This window comes from Rhinoraja longicauda, chromosome 3, assembly GCF_053455715.1.
Source record: "Rhinoraja longicauda isolate Sanriku21f chromosome 3, sRhiLon1.1, whole genome shotgun sequence".
Taxonomy (NCBI): domain Eukaryota; kingdom Metazoa; phylum Chordata; class Chondrichthyes; order Rajiformes; family Arhynchobatidae; genus Rhinoraja; species Rhinoraja longicauda.
Genome location: NC_135955.1, coordinates 15,933,800 through 15,953,665, shown reverse-complemented (window position 1 = coordinate 15,953,665; position 19,866 = coordinate 15,933,800). Strand labels below are relative to the sequence as shown.

Here is a 19,866-nt window from a genome sequence, read left to right as displayed (position 1 = left end):
ACCTGAAATCGGCTTCTGTAAATTGGCCCCAGTGTGTAGGATAGAACGAGTGTACGGGTGATCGATTGTTGGTCGGCAGGGACTGGGTGGGCCGAAGACCCTGTTTCTACACTGTATCTCTAAACTAGACTAATCTGAACTAAACACAGCAGTTCAGGCAGTGGAGAAGTGTTGGACGATGTTCGTAACTGGTAAATTCAGAGGAAATTCTTCTTCTCCCATTTGAATTAATGCATGGAAGGGTTTCACACAGGTACACTAATTCCTTTGTTCCTAATACAACACAAAGAAACATCTGCTCCTTTGGCCCAATTCCATTTGTCTTTTTATTTCCACATTTAACTTCACTTTGTGATTGCCTGTTTTTGGTTCTCAGTTCTAGAATTAACATTTTGTACGCTCACAACCCTTATTAATCTGATAGATGTTTTTCCTTCTGGGGTCCCTGTGGTCCTTTAATTACATGTTATTCCCACAGCCACTGTTCTGGTCCATTGTTTCATTGCAAATGTCTTGGCACTAGCCATCTCCCTGTTGGGGCTCTTTTGCCGAGTAACAATTTCCTTCATTGCTAGATTAACTACTCCATTAGCTGAGGAAGCCTTTGTGCTCTTTTTGTTTAATGGCAAAGTCTCGGATGAAACGCGACGGCCAATGAACTTTATTAAAATTGCTCCAAGTGCCCTTAATGTCAAATGCGTAAAGACAACGACAGGCTTTTCGCTCTGTGAAGGCCCGTCTGCTGTTCAGGGAGGAAGTGGTACATCAGATCAAAGCACCTGCTGAAGATATAGTGGGAGAAGTGATAAGTAAAGGCAGCTGTCAAAAACGTCGCGTCAGGAGATGTATCATATTTAAAGCCGGGCTTTTCCTTATCTGCAAGAAACACAATGCATAAAGCTTGCTGAGGGAGACAGCATGTGCAGGTGGAAATTGACACTCTTGACACTGACACTTAATTACCAAGGGCAGGTTCACAAATGCAGCGACCCTTTCAAACAAAACCAGCTATGACTTGTTGCTCAAGTAGCAGCAGGCTCGGCAACAGGTTGCAGATTCAACAAAGCCAACCCCCTGTCTTGTTCTGGCCTTTTCTTACCTCCAGTTCCCTCCCCTCCACTTTCAGTCTGAAGAAGGGTCCCGACCCGAAACGTCACCTATCCTTTTTCTCCAGAGATGCTGCCTGACCCGCTGAGTTACTCCAGCACTTAGTCTCTATCTTGTGGATTCAAATCCATCTTCAGACGCTTGATCGCCAGTCTTTACTTTAGGCTTTAGAGAAATAACGCGGAAACATGTCCTTCAGTCCGCCAAGTCTGCGCCAAACCAATGATCACCCCGTACAAAGGAAGTCTGCGCCAACCAATGATCGTTGCCCGTACAAAGGCACTATCCTACACACAAGGGACAATTTACAATTTTTAATTAAGGCAATTAACTTACAAGCCTGTACGTGTTTGGAATGTGGGAGGAAACCAGAGCTCCGTGGAAATAGGCCGTTCATCCTACCAAGTCCCGCTGACCAGTGATAGTACACTAGTACTATCCTACACACTAGGGACAATTTACAAAAGCCAATTTGGAATGTGGGAGGCAACCAGAGCACCCGGAGAATACACACGCGGTCGGTCATAGGGAGAACGTACAAACTCCATATAGACAGCACCTGTAGCCAGGATCGAATCTGGGTCTTTGGTGTTGTGAGGCAGCAACTCTATCGCAGCGCCACTGTGACGCCTCTGGATGTCAGTTGCTGCCCTAGACTTGACCCTCTTCCATCCAGTGTCCCATCAGTCTTGTGCACTGTGTCAGTTGAAGCCGCATGCAATCCTCAATGTCGACATCTGTGGTGAGCACTCAACAGACGACATTTTGGGTTGGGGTGTTCCTTCAGACTTCTTCAGTCCCAAGAAGGGTCCTGACCCGAAATGTCATTTGCACCACAGATGCTGCCTGACCCACCGGGTCTCTCCATCAGTTTGTGTGTTCCTCCGAATTCTAGCACCTGCAATGTCTACGTTGCCCTGGATGGCAGGTGCTCTGCTCTCATTGAGGTCTCCAGCTGCATTGAAGTCACCAAGGAGGGATGGGGACAGAGAGGTGAATGCAGCAGGCCGAGGTCCAACCTCTCCCTCCCCAGTCACAGTCATAGAGTCGTACAGCAGGGATATATATACGCCTTTCAACCCAACTTGTCCACGCCAACCAAGGTGCCCCATCTACACTACACTATGCGGCACGGTGGCGCAGCAGTAGAGTTGCTGCCTTACAGCGAATGCAGCGCCGGAGACTCAGGTTCGATCCTGACTACGGGCGCCGTCTGTACGGAGTTTGTACGTTCTCCCCGTGACCTGCGTGGGTTTTCTCCGAGATCTTCGGTTTCCTCCCACACTCCAAAGATGTATAGGTATGTAGATTAATTGGCTGGGTTAAGAAAGCGAATGGTATGTTGGCATTCATAGCAAGAGGATTTGAGTTTAGGAGCAGGGAGGTTCTGCTGCAGTTGTACAGGGCCTTGGTGAGACCGCACCTGGAGTATTGTGTGCAGTTTTGGTCTCCTAACCTGAGGAAAGACGTTCTTGCCTTAGAGGGAGTACAGAGAAGGTTCACCAGATTGATCCCTGGGATGGCGGGACTTACATATGAGGAAAGACTGGATAGACTGGGCTTGTACTCGCTGGAATTTAGAAGACTGAGGGGGGATCTTATAGAAACATATAAAATTCTTAAGGGGTTGGAGAGGCTAGATGCGGGAAGATTGTTCCCGATGTTGGGGGAGTCCAGAACCATTGTCACAGCTTAAGGATAAGGGGGAAGTCTTTTAGGACCGAGATGAGAAAACATTTCTTCACACAGAGAGTGGTGAGTCTGTGGAATTCTCTGCCACAGAAGGTAGTTGAGGCCAGTTCATTGGCTATATTTAAGAGGGAGTTAGATGTGGCCCTTTTTGCTAAAGGGATCAGGGGGTATGGAGAGAAGGCAGGTACAGGCTACTGAGCTGAATGATCAGCCATGATCATATTGAATGGCGGTGCAGGCTCGAAGGGCCGAACGGCCTACTCCTGCACCTATTTTCTATGTTTCTATGTTTCTTTGTTTCTAAATGTACAAATTGTCCCTAGTGTGTGTGGGATAGTGTACTCCAGCATTTTGTGAATAAATACCTTCGATTTGTACCAGCATCTGCAGTTACTTTCTTACACTTCACTGTACCTCGGTACACGTGACAATAAACTAAAGGGCACTAAATTTTCAGTGTGGCCAATACGGTTCGGGCGCAGTAAGTTGCTGGCTGATAATGCGGGCAGTGTTCATGCTGAAATAAGGAAGATACTGACTGGCCTTGTGTGTTACAGATCCGGAACGCGGCCACCAACCGATGTGTGGACAGTAAGCACGGGGCGACGGGAGCAGAGCTACGGCTCGACATCTGCATCAAGGATGGTTCTGAACGCACGTGGTCACACGAGCAGGTACCACCAAGTATAGGCTGGCAGCAGCATTAGCAGCAACCTGAAATATATCTTGCACCTTTAACATGGCAAGATGTTCCAGGAACATGGTGTCATAGAGTCAGACAGCATGGAAACAGGCCCTGCAGCCCAACCGGTCCATCCCCATCTATGCCTGTCCCTCCTGCACACGTTTGACCCTTATCCCTCCAACATTGAACAATCTTTCCTCTCAATGTACCTATCCAAATACCTCTTCAGTGGTGTGATAGTACCTGGCTCAACTACTCCTCTGGCAACTCCTTCCATATACCCACCACTCTGTTGCCAATTTCATCTTCCAATTGAATCTTTCCCTTCTCACCTTAAACCTATGTCCTCCGGTTCTTGATTCCCCCTACTCTGGGTAAAAGACCCTATTGCAGTCACACTATCTATTCCCCTCATGATTATATACACCTCCATAAGATCACCACTCATCCTCCTGTGCTCCGAGGAATAAAGTCACCGCCTGCCCAACCTCTCCCCACAGCTCCGGCCTTGAGCCCTGGGTAACATCCTCGGAAATCTTCTCTGTAACCCTTTCCAGCTTAACAACATCTTTCCAAAAGTGCTGCTAAATAAAATTTGATGCTGAGGTGATCAAATGTTTGCTAAAAAAAACGTTTTGCAGCGTAGGTTTACTAGGTTAATTCCCGGAATGGCGGGACTGTCATATGTTGAAAGACTGGAGCGACTAGGCTTGTATACTCTGGAATTTAGAAGGATGAGAGGAGATCTTATCGAAACGTATAAGATTATTAAGGGGTTGGACACGTTAGAGGCAGGAAACATGTTCCCAATGTTGGGGGAGTCCAGAACAAGGGGCTACAGTTTAAGAATAAGGGGTAGGCCATTTAGAACTGAGATGAGGAAAAACTTTTTCAGTCAGAGAGTTGTGAATCTGTGGAATTCTCTGCCTCAGTAGGCAGTGGAGGCCAATTCTCTGAATGCATTCAAGAGAGAGTTAGATAGAGCTCTTAAGGATAGCAGAGTCATGGGGTATGGGGAGAAGGCAGGAACGGGGTACTGATTGAGAATGATCAGCCATGATCACATTGAATGGCGGTGCTGGCTCGAAGGGCCGAATGACCTCCTCCTGCACCTATTGTCTATTGTCTATTGAAATGTGGCTTATTTTTCTTCTTTTGTATGTTAACTACAACAATCAAAAGTGGCAATTGGTGCTTCAGAGTACCGTAGGTGACGCTTTGCTGCACATTTTGGCAGTTCCGTAGAAACTACCCAGGGTGGACGACGAGAATGTAAAGCAGCTCCCACCCCAGAAATGTGGCTGAAAGAACATTTTAAGGAGGACAGTTTTAAAAAGGCAATTCCAAAGTCCAATTGGTTTACTATTGTCAAGTGTACAGGAGTACCATAAGACATAGGAGATGAATTAGGCCATTTGTCCCATCGGGTCTGCTTCGCCATTCCATCATGTCAGATCTATTTTCCCCCCAGCCCCATTCCCCTGCCTTCTCAACGTAACCTTTGATGACCTTCCAAACTGAGCAACTATCAATCTTCGCTTAAAATGTCCTGGCCCCCACAGCTATTTGTGGCAGTGAATTCCACAGATTCACCACCGTCTGGCTTAAGAAATTCCTCCTCCTTTCTAAAGTCATGCCCTTTTCTTCAGAGGATACACCCTCTGGGTCCTAGACTCTTCCACTGCAAGATATATCCTCTCCATATCCACTCTATCTACACTCATTTTATCAAACCGTACTCACGTACACAACAGGTAGTGCAAAACAAAACAAAGGAAACAGAGTGCAGAATAGGGCCGGCACAGTGGCACAGCAATCGTTGCTGGTTCACAGTGCCGGACACCCATGGTCCATCCTGACTATGGGTGCTGTCTGTATGGAGTTTGTACATTCTCCCCGTGACCACGTGGGTTTTCTCCAGGCTCTCTGGTTTCCTCTCACACTCCAAAGACATGCAGGTTTGTATGTTAATTGCCTTCTGTTAATTGTCACAAGTGTGTAGGTTGGAACTAGTGCACAGATGATCATTGTGGTGACGCGTGGTGAGCTCAAAGGCCTGTTTTCATGCTGTATCTCTAAACTTAACAATGTTACAGCTATGAAGAAAGTGCATGTTAAAAAAAATAAGTGTAAGGACCACAAGCCCTTGTTATCAGTTCCGATGCCCTTGTTGTGGCGTCTGTCTCCATTGGCATCCAAGGGCATGGCCAGCAATGGTGGCCCACCTAAATTCAGTTTGATGGGGAGGGGAGGGGCCAGGGTTTCTCCCTGGATTCCAGGGTGATCCTGAGGCAAGGAGCAGTTTTACAAGAGATCCCTGGGATATGTAGATACTGTCATAAATCTTAAGAGACATTTGGACAGGTACATGGATAGGATAGGTTTGGATGGATGTGGGCCAAGCGTGTGCAGAAGGGACTAGTGTGGATGGGGCATGTTGGTCAGCGTGGGCAAGTTGGGCCGAAGGGCCTGTTTCCATGCTCTATGACTCTATGACCCTAGATATCTGGAAACACTAGGAGCAAGGATCACATATTGCCTGGTATGAAAGCAGTACCAGTTGTAATGTAGTTTAGTTTATTATTGTACAGTGAAAAGATTTTGTTGCCTGCTATCCAGTCAAAGAAAAAAACTATGCATGATTACAATCAAGCCATTCACAGTGTACCGAAGATCCATAAAGGGTGCAGTTAAAGGATGAAGGATACAGATGGTACACAAAAGGAACTGCGGATGCTGGAGGAAGTCCACAGTTCAGGCAGCATCTCTGACAATATGGATAGGTGATGTTTCGGGTCGGGACCCTTCTTCAGGCTGATCGTACAGTCCCAACCCGAAACATCACCTATCCATGTTCTCCAGAGATGCTGCCTGGCCCATTGAGTTACTCCGGCACTTTGGTTTTTTTTTTCACCAGTGGTACAGATGAAGCTAGAGATTAAATACATTTTTAGACAATAGACAATAGGTGCAGGAGGAGGCCATTCGGCCCTTCGAGCCAGCACCGCCATTCAATGTGATCATGGCTGATCATTCTCAATCAGTACCCCGTTCCCGCCTTCTCCCCATACCCCCTGACTCCGCTATCCTTAAGAGCTCTATCTAGCTCTCTCTTGTGCATTTATTTAATAAGATCAAGAGCTGTTGCATCATCCCAACAATAGATGGCGCCAAGTACGGCAACACTATGGTTGTGGCAGAGATGCGATGATGGAATGGAATGGAATGGAATGCTTTATTGTCATATGTGACAAGGCACAGTGAAATTCTGTGCTTGTATACCCAATGTATACAAATAGCAGCCACCTACGGTGCTGACAAAGTAGGTGTCAGCGCTACTCCATTGTTTACTGGAGCTTATTTACTCGTTTACTCCATTGTCAGTTACTCCATTGTTTACTCCCCCCCACACATACACACATTGATCCCCCCCGCGCCAGGTCCTCCATTGTTCTTCCTCTCCTCCCTCACGGTGGTCCTACACACTTTCATTGACCGCGGATCGAACCGCGAGGCATAGCCGCCCCCGCGAGGCTTCACCACCGCCAAGGCCTCATCGTCGTGAAGCTTCACCGCCGCCGAGGCCTCCCCACTGTCGACGCCCCACTTCACGCTTCCATGGTGCCGATCCGGGCCCCAGCCGCGGGCTCCGTCGGCCGCTTCGCCGACCCGGAATCCGACCCGCGATGCGAGACTCCTCCGTCCGACCCGCAACTGGTGCTACTGCAGGACTGTTCTCGCAGCCCAGGTTCAATCCTGACATCCACCACTGAGGTTGACTTTCAACCATTCCTTAAAGTAGCCCAGCAAACTAACAAAATAGTGGGAGAGTCTAGGACTAGAGGCCATAGTCTCAGAATGAAAAGACGTTATTTTAGGAAGGAGATGAGGGGAAATTTCTTCAGTTAGAGGGTGGTGAATCTGTGGAATTCTTTGCCACAGAAGGCTGTGGAGGTCAAGTCAGTGGATATTTTTAAGGCAGAGATAGATAGATTCTTGATGAGTAGAGGTGTCAGGGGATATGGGGAGAAGGCAGGAGAATGGGGTTAGGAAGGAGATATAGATCAGCCATGATTGAATGGCAGAGTAGACTTGATGGGGCGAATTCTACTCCTTATGACCTGAGTCAGGGGGCAATTGGCGATGGACAACACATGCAAAGCTTGCTGAAGAAATACATATCTTTAATTTAATTTTGCAAACTCACTTCAGAGCAGACAGCCAAGTGTGAAGGAGGATTGGGGTGGTTCCCCTGGGTGTTTGTGCAAATATTTACTCTCAAGTGCTTTCAGTAACACAGGTTATTTGGCCGTGGTCACGTGCTGATTGCGGTAGGTTGCTGAATGCTAGCTAAATGCTGCAGTCTCTACATGACTTCATTATTAACACATTTTGGGTCGCCTCACTTCATGCCTACCTTTCTCAGACAACGATGTCCCGGTCTTTTCCCGCCTCCAGCTCTTCACTCCCCTCACCCCACCCCCTACTTTCAGTCTGAAGAAGGGTCCCGACCCGAAACGTCACCCATCCTTTTTCTCCAAAGATGCTGCCTGACCCGCTGAGTTGTTCCAGTACTTTGTGTCTATCTGTGGTTTAGTTTGGTTCAGTTTAGTTTAGTTAGTTTAGTTTAGAGATACAGCAGGGAAACAGGCCCTTTAATCCACCGAGTCTAAGTTGACAATCGATCACACTAGTTCACACTATTCACACTAGTTCTATGTTATCCCACTTTCACATCTACTCCCTACACACGAGGGGCAATTTTACAGCAGGCAATTAACCTAAAAACCCCACACATTTTTGGGATGTGGGAGGAAACAGTAGCACCAAATTACCCCAGCATCTCCGTTGATTAAATTGATTGAAAGATACAGCATGAAAACAGGCCCTTTGGCCCACCAAGTTCTCACCGACCATCGATCACCTGTTCACACTAGTTCTATGTTACCCATTCATTCCCCACACACTATATATATATATATATATATAGTGCAAAGACAACCACAATGCCCCCATGTCTATGTAGTATGGAACTTATTTGAAGGTTGTAGTATAAGAAAATAACTGCAGATGCTGGTACAAAATCAAAGGTATTTATTCACAAAATGCTGGAGTAACTCAGCAGGTCAGGCAGCATCTCAGGAGAGAAGGAATGGGTGATGTTTCGGGTCTTCCCCTCCTCCTTCCCAGATCTCCCACTATCTTCCTGTCTCCACCTATATCCTTCCTTTGTCCCGCCCCCCTGACATCAGTCTGAAGAAGGGTCTTGACCCGAAACGTCACCCATTCCTTCTCTCCTGAGATGCTGCCTGACCTACTGAGTTACTCCAGCATTTTGTGAAGGTTGTAGTGTTCAATAGCCTGATGGTTGTAGGGGAGACCTAAAAATGACAGGCTCCGATACCTTCTTCCTGATGGCAGGAGAGCATGGCCAGGGTGGTGTGGGTCTCTGATGATGCTGGCTGCCCTTTTCAGGCAGTCTTGTGGATCCCTTAAATAGTGGGGAGGTCAGTACCCATGATGGAGCAGGCAATGTAAACTATCATCAGCAAAGTTGCCTTCACTGGCTACATGCATGCCATTTAAATGAACTGTATATAAACTGATGGCCCAGCACCGATCCCTGTGACACACCACTCATAATCAAGGATAAATCGCACCCCGGCCTCTACTTCTTCTCCCCACGCCCATTGAACTAAAGGTATAGAAGTGTGAAAACACACACCTCCAGATTCAGGGACAATTTCTTCCCAACTGTTAACAGGCTAACAACCATCTACCATCCTACCAACAACGAGTGAGCCGTCCTGAACTACTATCTACCTCATTGGAGACCCTCGGACTATCTTTGATCGGACTTTACTGGCTTCATCTTGCACTAAACGTTATTCACGATATTCCCTTTATCATGCATCTGTACACTGTGGATTGATTGTAATCACGGATTGTCTTTCCACTGACTGCATAGCACACAACAACAAGCTTTCACTGTACCTCGGTACACGTGACAATAAGCTGAACTCAGACTCATCATGCCCTGCCAAGCAGCAAAAGACCCAGCATAATCAGCAGAGACGTCCAATACAACCGAGGAGATGTCCCAACCCCATGATATCACAATGCAACCAGCCAACTAGTCTGCCAATATTATAGCAGCTCAATTTAAAATCTGGCTTCTGTTTAACCACCTCAGCCCTTGGTGAAATTGCTTCCCTGATCACTAATTGTGATTCTGTAGCTTGGACAGCATTTCCAATATCTGAATTGATGGCGTTCCAAATAGCCCAGGGAAAGAATTCATCCCTTGCCAAATAGACTTCCAGAATTATTGGGCAGAATCATTGTTGAATTATATTCACAGCAGCTAATAAATACCATGATATGCCCAGGTCTGCTGCAAGTCATAAGTAAAACCAATGTAAGACTGTGCTGCATAGTGATTAGAGTCTGAATGGCTGCCAAATAGCTCGGCTTTCAATGATAGAGAGAGGGGAGTGGAGAGAACAGAATTAAAGGCAAGACCTGTGATAGACTGGAAGGCAAGAGAGTTTAGTTTAGTTTAGATTTGTTTAGGCTATTTTAGACTAGTTTAGACTAGTTTAGTTTGGTTCAGTGATACAGTGTGGAAACGGGCCCTTCGGCCCACAGAGTCCATGCCGACCAGCCATCCCCGTACACTACCACAATCCTACTGAATCAGTCTGAAGAAGGATCTCGACCCGAAACGTCACCTATTCCTTCTCTCCTGAGATGCTGCCTGACCTTCTGAGTTACTCCAGCATTTTGGGAAAAAAAACACAATCCTCCACATTAGGGACAATTCACAATTTACAGAAGACAATTTACAATTTTATCGGAGCCAATTAACCTACAAACCTGGATGTCTTTGGAATGTGGGAGGAAACCGGAGCACCCGGAGAAAACCTGCACGGTCACGGGGAGAACATACAAACTCTCTATAGACAGCAACCGTAGTCAGAATCGAACCCAGGTCTCTGGTGCTGTAAGGCAGCAACTCTACCGCTGTGTCAGCGTGAGATCGAATGACGATGGGCGTGAAAGTCTAGGGCGAAAGAAGGTGGAAGCAAAGACGTGTAGGGTGCAGAATACAGTGATACTTTGTGCTCAGAATGCACCCTCAGGAAGGAGAGAGTTAATGAATTCAGGACTGGAAAGGTTATTATAGGAGATACAAGGAATGATGATGGCTCACAAAAACAATTACAGTAAACCCTCGTTATTACGGACCAGAGGGGAGGGAATGGTAGGAAGATACACCAAAGATAGACACAAAATGCTGGAGTAACTCAGCCGGTCAGGAAGCATCTCTGGAGAGCATGGATAGGTGACGTCTTAGGTCAAGACCCTTCTCCAGTCTAAATTTATTCAGAGAAAATAAAGTTCATCTCAGAGTCATAGAGCCGTACAGCATGGAAACAGGCCCTTCAGCCCCACCTGACCAAGATGCCCCCCCCCCCCCCCCCCCCCCCATCTGCAATAATCCCAGCTGGCCGCGTTTGGCCCATATGCCACTTGGTGGCACCAGTATAGATGGGGCATCTCAGTGGGTGGCCCAGAGACATCACCCAGCCTTGATCTCCAGAAATGCTGCCTGACCCGTTCAGTTACTCCAGCACTAAGTAACATTTTGTGTAAACCAGCACCTGCACTTCCTTGTTTCTACACAAGGATTGAAGTGCGCTAGGTTGGAAGATAAGGTGTTCGTCGTATTTCTCAAGGAGCCGGTGGAGCAACTGCCTCGCAGTGCCAGATTCTGATCTCGGATTATGTGTGGAGTTTGCCGTTCTCCCTGTAACTGCACGGGTTTCCTCCCGGTGCTCCGGCTTCCTCCCACATTCCAAAGACGTGCGGGTTTGTAGGTGAATTGCCTGTGGTAAATTGCCCGTCGTGTGTAAGGAGTGGATGCAAAAGTGGGATAACGTTGGGCTGGTATGAATGGGTGACGTCCGTTCTCCCCGTGGCCAGGTGGGCTTTCTCCCGGGTGCTCCAGTTCCTCCCACACTCCAAAGACGTACTGTAAGAAAATAACTGCAGATGCTGGTACAAATCGAAGGTATTTATTCACAAAATGCTGGAGTAACTCAGCGGGTCAGGCAGCATCTCGGGAGAGAAGGAATGGGTGACGTTTCGGGTCGAGACCCTTCTTCAGACTGAAAGACGTACTGTAAGTCTGTAGGTTCATTGGCTTTGGTAAAGATTGTAAATTGTTCCCAGTGTGTAGGATAGTGCTAGTGTATGGGGATCGCTGGTCGGCGTGGACTCAGAGCCTGAGTCCGAAGGGCCTGTTTCAATGCTGTATCACTAATCTAATCGAATCGAATCTAAAGGAGAGTTGAGGAATGTTCAATGTTCTTGTTGTCTTCTTGGAAATCTCTTGTTTCAACAGAGTCTGGATCTAATAGATGTTGAATTATGCAGTCCTCTCCCTACATGAGAGTTGGTGCCATTGTATCAACATTTCCATCTGCGGTCCCCATAGATTGATATGTAACACACACTGAGTTGAGATGAGTAGAGTGTATTGTCATGTGCACAAGGTACAATGAAAAGCTTTTGTTGGGCGCCAGCCAGTCAGCGGAATGACAATACATGATTCACAATCGATCCATCCACAATGTAGAGATACAAGATAAAGGGAATAACGTGACTAATGTTTAGTGCAAGATAAAGTCTAGTCAAGTCCGATTAAAGATAGTCTGAGGTTCTCCAATGAGGTAGATAGTAGCTCAGGACTGCTCTCTAGTCGGTGATAGGATGATTCAGTTGCTTGATAGCAGCCGGGAAGAAACTGTCCTTGAATCTGGAAGTGTGCGTTTTCATCCTCCCTCTACCTCTTGCCTGATGGGAGAGGGGAAAAGAAGGAGTGATCAGGGTGAGACTGGTCCTCGATAATGCTGGTGGCTTGCCGAGACCGCGTGAGGTGTACATGGAGTCAATAGAAGGGAGGTTGGTTTGTGTGATGAGTGTTTGTGTGATGGCCTGGACTGCGTCCACAATTCTCTGCAATTTCTTGGATGGAGCTGTTCCCAAACCAGGCTGTGATGCATCCCGGCTACCACATTTACGGCTACTCCATTAATTCCGACAGGCCGCGCGGCCAGAAGGCTTCCCGACGGGCCCCGCGGCTGTGGACTGGGAACGCGAGTGCCGCGGTCTCGATGTCTTCTGGATCGACGCATAAAAGGCCCGGGTCGGGGCCCAGCCCGGGGCTTCGCGGGTCGGAAGGAGGAGCCGGGCCTCGCGGGTCGGAGTCTGGGTCGGCGGAGCGGCCGACGGAGCCCACGGTTGGGGCCCGGGTCAGCACCGCGGAGGCATGAAGTGGGGCGTCAACAGTGATGAGGCCTCAGCGGCGTCAGCGATGAGGCCTCGCGACGATGGGGCCTCGCGGGTCGACCCACTGTCGATGGTCGATGAGAGCGTGGAGGACCACCGTGATGCGGGGAAGGGGAGAACAACGGAGGCCCCGGCATGGGGGGCCAGCGTGAGGAAGGGGCGGAGAAGGAAGGACAATGGGGACCTGGCGTGGGGGAACCGCTGTGAGGGGGGTGGGGGGAGAACAAAAGGAGGAGCCGGCGTGCTTTGTAACTTTGTCAGCGCCGTAGGTGGCCGCTATTTGTACACGTTGGGTATACAAACAAAGAATCTCACTGTGCCTAGTCACATGTGAAAATAAAGTATTCCATTCCATTCCATTCCAAATGTGTTAATCGGAGAGGCCTGCTGATTTTATGTACCATGCCATTAAGCAGAAGACATGCGTTGTTCTTGGCACCCCACCTTCATACAGCCATAGAGTCGTGCAACACAGAAAAAGGCCCTTTGGCCCAACTTTCACGTGTTGACCAAGATGCCCATCTTTTATAGACCCCCCACCTGCCTGCGTTTGGCCCATATCCCTCTAAACTCTGTAACATGGCGGCACAGTGATGCAGTGTTAGAGCTGCTGCTTCATAGTGCCAGGGATCCGGGTTTGATCCTGATCTTGGGTGCTGTCCATATGGAGTTTGCACGTTTTCTCTGTGAACACATGGGTTTCCTCCTCGCCTTCCTCCCACTTCCCAAAGACGTGCGGGTTTGCAGTTTAATTGGTCACAGTAACTTGGTCCTAATGTGTAGGGAGTGGATGCAGAATTGGGATAACTGTAATGTGGATGGGTGATTGATAGTCAGCGTTGACTTGTTGGGCCGAAGGGCCTGTTTCCATTCTGTATCTCCAAAAACGAAAAGATTTTCTATCCATGCGCCTGTCCAAATGTCATTTAAATGCTGTTAGAACCTTCCTAACAAGTGTCGACATTCCTGCTAATTTGCTCCACCTTACGTTTGCGACACTTTAGACCGATACTTTTGATTCTGTGCAGAAACCAAATTCCCCAGTAAATGGGTTTGGCTAGATTCCACGTCATTGTGCCTGCAGTCCTTCACTTGCTAGAAAGAAGTGCAAATACTGGTCCTGAACCAGTCTCATCAAAGCTCCACACAGTTTACCTTTGGGCTAAAGGGTTGGGCCATTGCAAGAGTAAATATACTCTTTTGTAGCGCCTTGACGAGGGCGAACTGATTGCCATCAGTCACAGGCAAACAATACGTGGCAGTAAAAGTGTGATAACGTGGATGTGCCTATTGCTCAAACAGTTGTATTCCCAAGCGTACTGGGGACCTTACAAGTAATGTATACAATTCTGGCCATCCAGGTCTGCATGTAGTTCACAATGTTAAAACATAGGGAACACCAATGGAGATCAATGCTTTGGAGAGATGGGCTTCACACTGTATCTGCTCAACCTTTGGGATGTGGGAAGAAACCGGATCATTTTAGGGTGTGGGAGGAACTAATGCGGTTATAGGGAGAACGTGTAACCAACGCAATTTTATGGCGGAGATTGACAAAATCTTGATTAGTATGGGCGTCATGGGGTATGGGGGGAAGTCAGGAGAATGGGGTTGAGAGGGAAAGATAGATCAGCCATGATTGAATGGTGGAGTAGACTTGATGGGCTGAATGGCCTAATTGTGCTGCTAGATCTTATGAACATGAACAATTGTGTGCAGCTTCCAACCCAATGGTTTGAACATTGATTTCTCTAATTTCAAGTAACTCCTGCATTCCTCCTCCCCCCCCCCCCCCCCCCCCCTCCACCATAGTCATCCTACTAATTCCACTGTTCACATCCTTGTATCCCTGTCTTCTACAGCCAATAATGGACCATTATGGTCTCCGCCTGTCCCAAGGTCATCTGTTGTCGGCCCTCTTTCGTTCTGGCCTTTTCTATCTTTGAGTCTGAAGAAGGGTTCCGACCCAAAACATCACTTATTCCTTTTGGTCAGTGATGCTTCCTGACCCCCTTAGTTACTCCAGCATTTTGTGTCTATCTTCGTCATAAAGATAAGATTTGAAAGGTGCGAAAGTATAAATTTATATGCAGTGGCTGCAGTACCAGGTACTTCCTGCAGATGGTAGGAAGGAGACACATTCTTCACCTGACTATGAACCTTCCCAATTCACAAACCAGCACTCACCCTGTCCAACTACCCGATTAGACACACCTAGGGTAAATATTTGACCATCCCAGTTATGAACAGAAACCAAAGACGTACAGGTATGTAGGTTAATTGGCTGGGTAAATGTAAAAATTGTCCCTAGTGGGTGTAGGATAGGGTTAATGTACGGGGTTCGCTGGGCGGCACGGACTTGGAGGGCCGAAAAGGCCTGTTTCCGGCTGTATATATATGATATGATATGATAAAAGCCTACAGGAATTTGAATTTTAAAGTAATACTTTCAACTAATCCAGCTTTTGTTTTCATGTAGAAACAAGAAATTACAGATACTGGTTTACAAAAAAAAACACATTGTGCTGGAGTAACTCAGCAGGTCAGGCAGCATCACTGGACAACACGGATAGATGATGTTCCGGGACAGGACCCTTCTTCAGATGTCATTCAGAGAGAAGTTAATGTGAATGCTTCTTTATTTTTAAAACAATCTATTGCAACTTCCAATAACCATTCTGCAGCCAGTGTCATTAAGTTATCTTTATTACATTTGTATTCTGACCTGCACAATTCCCCATTTTTATTCTTATCTTTAATTCACTTCTTTCAGAACGTGCCACGTTTCTCCAACCCCACCTTACTATTTAAAGCCCTTTCTATTACCTTCTTTATAATTTCTGTAACTTTGAATCCAATTCTCAATAGTCCACCAGCCTTCTTGGTCTCATGGCTTTGGTCAAAAAGGCTTTCGGCACATTGGCCTTCATCTGTCAGAGTATTGAGTATAGATGTTTGGAGGTCATGTTGCAGTTGTATAAGACGTTGGTGAGGCTGCATTTAGAGTTCTGGGCACCATGTTATAGGAAACATGTTGTCAAGCTGGAAAGGGTGGAGAGAAGATTTATGAGGATGTTGCCAAGACTCGAGGGCCTGAGCTATAGGAAGAGGTTGAGCAGGCTCGGACTTTATTCCTTGGAGCACAGGAGGATGAGGAGTGATCTTATAGAGGTGCACAAAATCATGAGAGGAATAGATCGGGTAAACGCACAGAATCTCTTGCCCAGAGTAGGAGAGTCGAGAATCAGAGGTGAAGGGGTAAAGATTAAATAGTAACTTTTTCACACAAAGGGTGGTGGGTGTATGGAATGAGCTGCCAGAGGAGGTAGTTGTGGCAGGTAGTATCAACATTTTTAAGAAACGTTTTGACAGGTACATGGTTTAGAGGGATATGGGCCAAAAGCAGGCAGGTGGGACTAGAGTAGATGTGTCACGTTGATTGATGTGGACAAGTTGGGCCGAAGGATCTGTTTCCACGCTGTATGACTCTATGAGTTATGAAAGGGAACCCTTCTTTCTAATATCCATCCTTTGGGATATGTTTGGTGTGTGCCTAAGGAGTTAATCCAGTTCTAGGCCAATGGCACAAGTGGGAATACACTGGAGAATTGATGGGCTGAATGGTCTCTACTGATAACACAAGAAAAGTATTAAAAAATCTATCCACTCCCTTACCCCCCCCCTTGCCACACTCCCCTCCCCTCCCTTCCTCCACTAAAAGTAAAGTTGGTTCACCAGGTCCACAGAATGCAAATACTGTCCATGCCTGAGGTCATCTGTTGTCAGCCCTAATTTTTCCTGGTCTTTTCTTGTTTCCTGCCCCCCCCCCAATCAGTCTAAAGAAGAGTCCCAACCCAAAATGCTGCCTATCCATTTTCTCCAGAGATGCTGTCTGATTCGCTGAGTTACTCCATCATTTTGTGTCTATCTCCGGTATAATCCAGCATCTGCAGTTCCTGTTTATTATAAAATGCTGCTCCTAGTACTCGTTTGGCCAGGCATGCACTCATAGAAACATAGAAACATAGAAAATAGGTGCAGGAGTAGGCCATTCGGCCCTTCGAGCCTGCACCGCCATTCAATATGATCATGGCTGATCATCCAGCTCAGTAGCCTGTACCTGCCTTCTCTCCATACCCCCTGATCCCTTTAGCAAAAAGGGCCACATCTAACTCCCTCTTAAATATAGCCAATGAACTGGCCTCAACTACCTTCTGTGGCAGAGAATTCCACAGACTCACCACTCTCTGTGTGAAGAAATGTTTTCTCATCTCGGTCCTAAAAGACTTGCCCCTTATCCTTAAGCTGTGACCCCTGGTTCTGGACTCCCCCAACATCGGGAACAATCTTCCCGCATCTAGCCTCTCCAACCCCTTAAGAATTTTATATGTTTCTATAAGATCCCCCCTCAGTCTTCTAAATTCCAGCGAGTACAAGCCCAGTCTATCCAGTCTTTCCTCATATGAAAGTCCCGCCATCCCAGGGATCAATCTGGTGAACCTTCTCTGTACTCCCTCTAAGGCAAGAACATCTTTCCTCATGTATCGGATAAGAGCATTGGAAATAGGAGCAGTGGGGATGGGCTAAATGTCTTCTGATGCCTGTTCTTCCATTCAATAAGATCACGGCAGAGTATATCTTGGCTTCAACTCCACTTTCCTGACCAATTTTGATATCCCCATTTTCAAAAATCAACCTAGACTCAACTCGATGACCCAGACCCAATAACTGGGTGGCAGGGTGGCACAGGGGTGGAGCTGCCACTTTACAGCGCCAGAGACCCGGGTTTGATCTTGACTGTGTGTGCTGTCTGTGCGGGGTATGTGTGTTCACCCCGTGACTGGCTGGGTATTCCCAGGGTGCTCCGGTTTCCTCCCACATCCCAAAGAGGTAGAGGTTTGTGCGTTCATTAGTTTTGGTAAAAATGGTAAATTGTCCCTAGTGTGCAGGATAGTGCTAGTGTATGGGGATCGCTGGTCGGCACCGACTCGGTGTGCAAGGACCTTCTTCCACATTGTATCTCTCAAAACTCTAAACTCTAGTCTTTCCAGAGGGCTAAAGGGCAAGTGCTGGAAGAAGAGGTCAACACGAACAGTGGTTAGAATGGACGATATGGGCTGAATTATACAAAAATAGAGGCATTCCTTTCTTTATTGCTTGATAAAATTACCTCCAGCTGCACAAAAGTTTAGTTTAGCTTAGTTTTGTTTAGCTTAGCTAAGTTTAGTACAGTTTAGTTTAGTTTAATTTAGAGATAGAGCATGGAAATAGTAGTGCGTTAAATGGAACGAGCTGCCAGAGGAAGTTATTGAGGCAAGTACAATAACAACATTTGAAAAGACATTTGAACAAGGACATGGATAGACAAGGTTCAGAAGGGAATGGGTCTTATGCGGGAAAGTAGGACTAGCTTATGTAGGTATTCTTGGTCGGCATAGATGATATGGGCCGAGTGGCCTGTTTCCATGCTGTATGACTCTATGACTATTGACCAGAGGATGCCAAGATAGTTGTGCACAAAATCTGCCCTGCCAACCCATGGCAGTAATGGAGATTTGTTGAATTGATGAAGGAAGCAGCTTTTAGGGAAGATGCAAACTGATCTGGTCTCTCAGCCAGACGTGAAAGATACCACGGAAGGTCCATACAATCCGCCAGAGCGTTGGCCAATATAAATGGCTATAGTCATGATGATGGAAGGCAATACAGGATGAGAACTCTGCTTTTCCCCTTGACACCTGTGTCTCAGTTTTCCATATTCTATTACATTTTTTACATTTACAAAATTACAAATTACAATTACAAATTACAATTACAAATTTTTACATTTACCCAGCCAATTAACCTACATACCTGTACGTCTTTGGAGTGTGGGAGGAAACCGAAGATCTCGGAGAAAACCCACGCAGGTCACGGGGAGAACGTACAAACTGCACTGTAAGGAGTTTGTACGTTCTCCCCGTGAGAGAACGTGGGTTTTCTCCGAGATCTTCGGTTTCCTCCCACACTCCAAAGACGTACAGGTATGTAGGTTAATTGGCTGGGTAAATGTAAAAATTGTCCCTAGTGGGTGTAGGATAGTGTTAATGTACGGGGATCGCTGGGCGGCGCGGACCCGGTGGGCCGAAAAGGCCTGTTTCCAGCTGTATATATATGATATGATGATATGATATGATACTTGGTGCACCTGAAGGCTGTTGGAAATATTATACAAAAATACAAGCATTCCTTTCTTTATTGCTTGATAAAATTACCTCCAGCAGCAGAGAAGTATGTAACCATTGAACTTTTTTAAGGTGAGAGGAGATAGATTTTTAAAGAGAAAAGGGGAAAAACTTTAAAAGGGACTTGCGGGGGGGGGGGGCAATTTCTTCACGGTGTGTAAAATGGAACGGGCTGCTCGAGTAAGTTGTTGAGGCATGGACAATAACAAAATATAAAAGATACTTAGACAGGTACATGGATAGGAAAGGTTTAAAGGGATCTTCTGCTGGAAAGGACGCGTGGGAATTTTTGGTTGCCATGGACAAGTTGGTCTGAAGGGCCTGTTTCCGTGCCAAGCTGCTCAGGTTTAGCACAACAGTGGTGCAGCGGTAGAATTGATGCCTTACAGCGCTGGAGACCCCGGTTCCATCCTGACGACTGGTGTTGTCTGTACGGAGCTTGTACATTCTCCCTGTGACCACGTGGGTTTTCTACGGGTGCTCCAATTTCCTCCCAATTGTCCCCAGTGTGTAGGATAGTGCTAGTGTCCCATTATCTACTGTGCCTTCTCGCTATTCCTCATAATCAATTTCACACTCATAATGCATGTACAAAAACTATATTGTTAAACTTCATAAATTCCTTGAAGAAATAACTGTCAAATTGCTACATCACAGAAGTAGTCACCTGACCTTTGGAGTCTATGCCTGAATCTGATGTAACAATCTCACACGAGAACAACTTCACAGAAGTGTGAAAATGCACACCTCCAGATTCAGGGACAGTTTCTTCCCAGTTGTTATCAGGCAACTGAACCATCCTGT

The 19,866-nt window shown here is 46.8% G+C and overlaps 1 protein-coding gene across 2 annotated transcripts in view; it reads left to right on the top strand.

Annotated features, from left to right (window-relative positions):
• galntl6 (polypeptide N-acetylgalactosaminyltransferase like 6) overlaps nt 1-19,866 on the top strand; it is an 801,537-nt gene that overhangs the window by 746,294 nt on the left and 35,377 nt on the right. For both annotated transcript variants that reach the window (XM_078396864.1, XM_078396865.1), the window contains one exon: nt 3,357-3,473. In XM_078396864.1, coding sequence (XP_078252990.1) covers nt 3,357-3,473 — 117 coding nt within the window. The remainder of the gene's footprint in view (nt 1-3,356; nt 3,474-19,866) is intronic.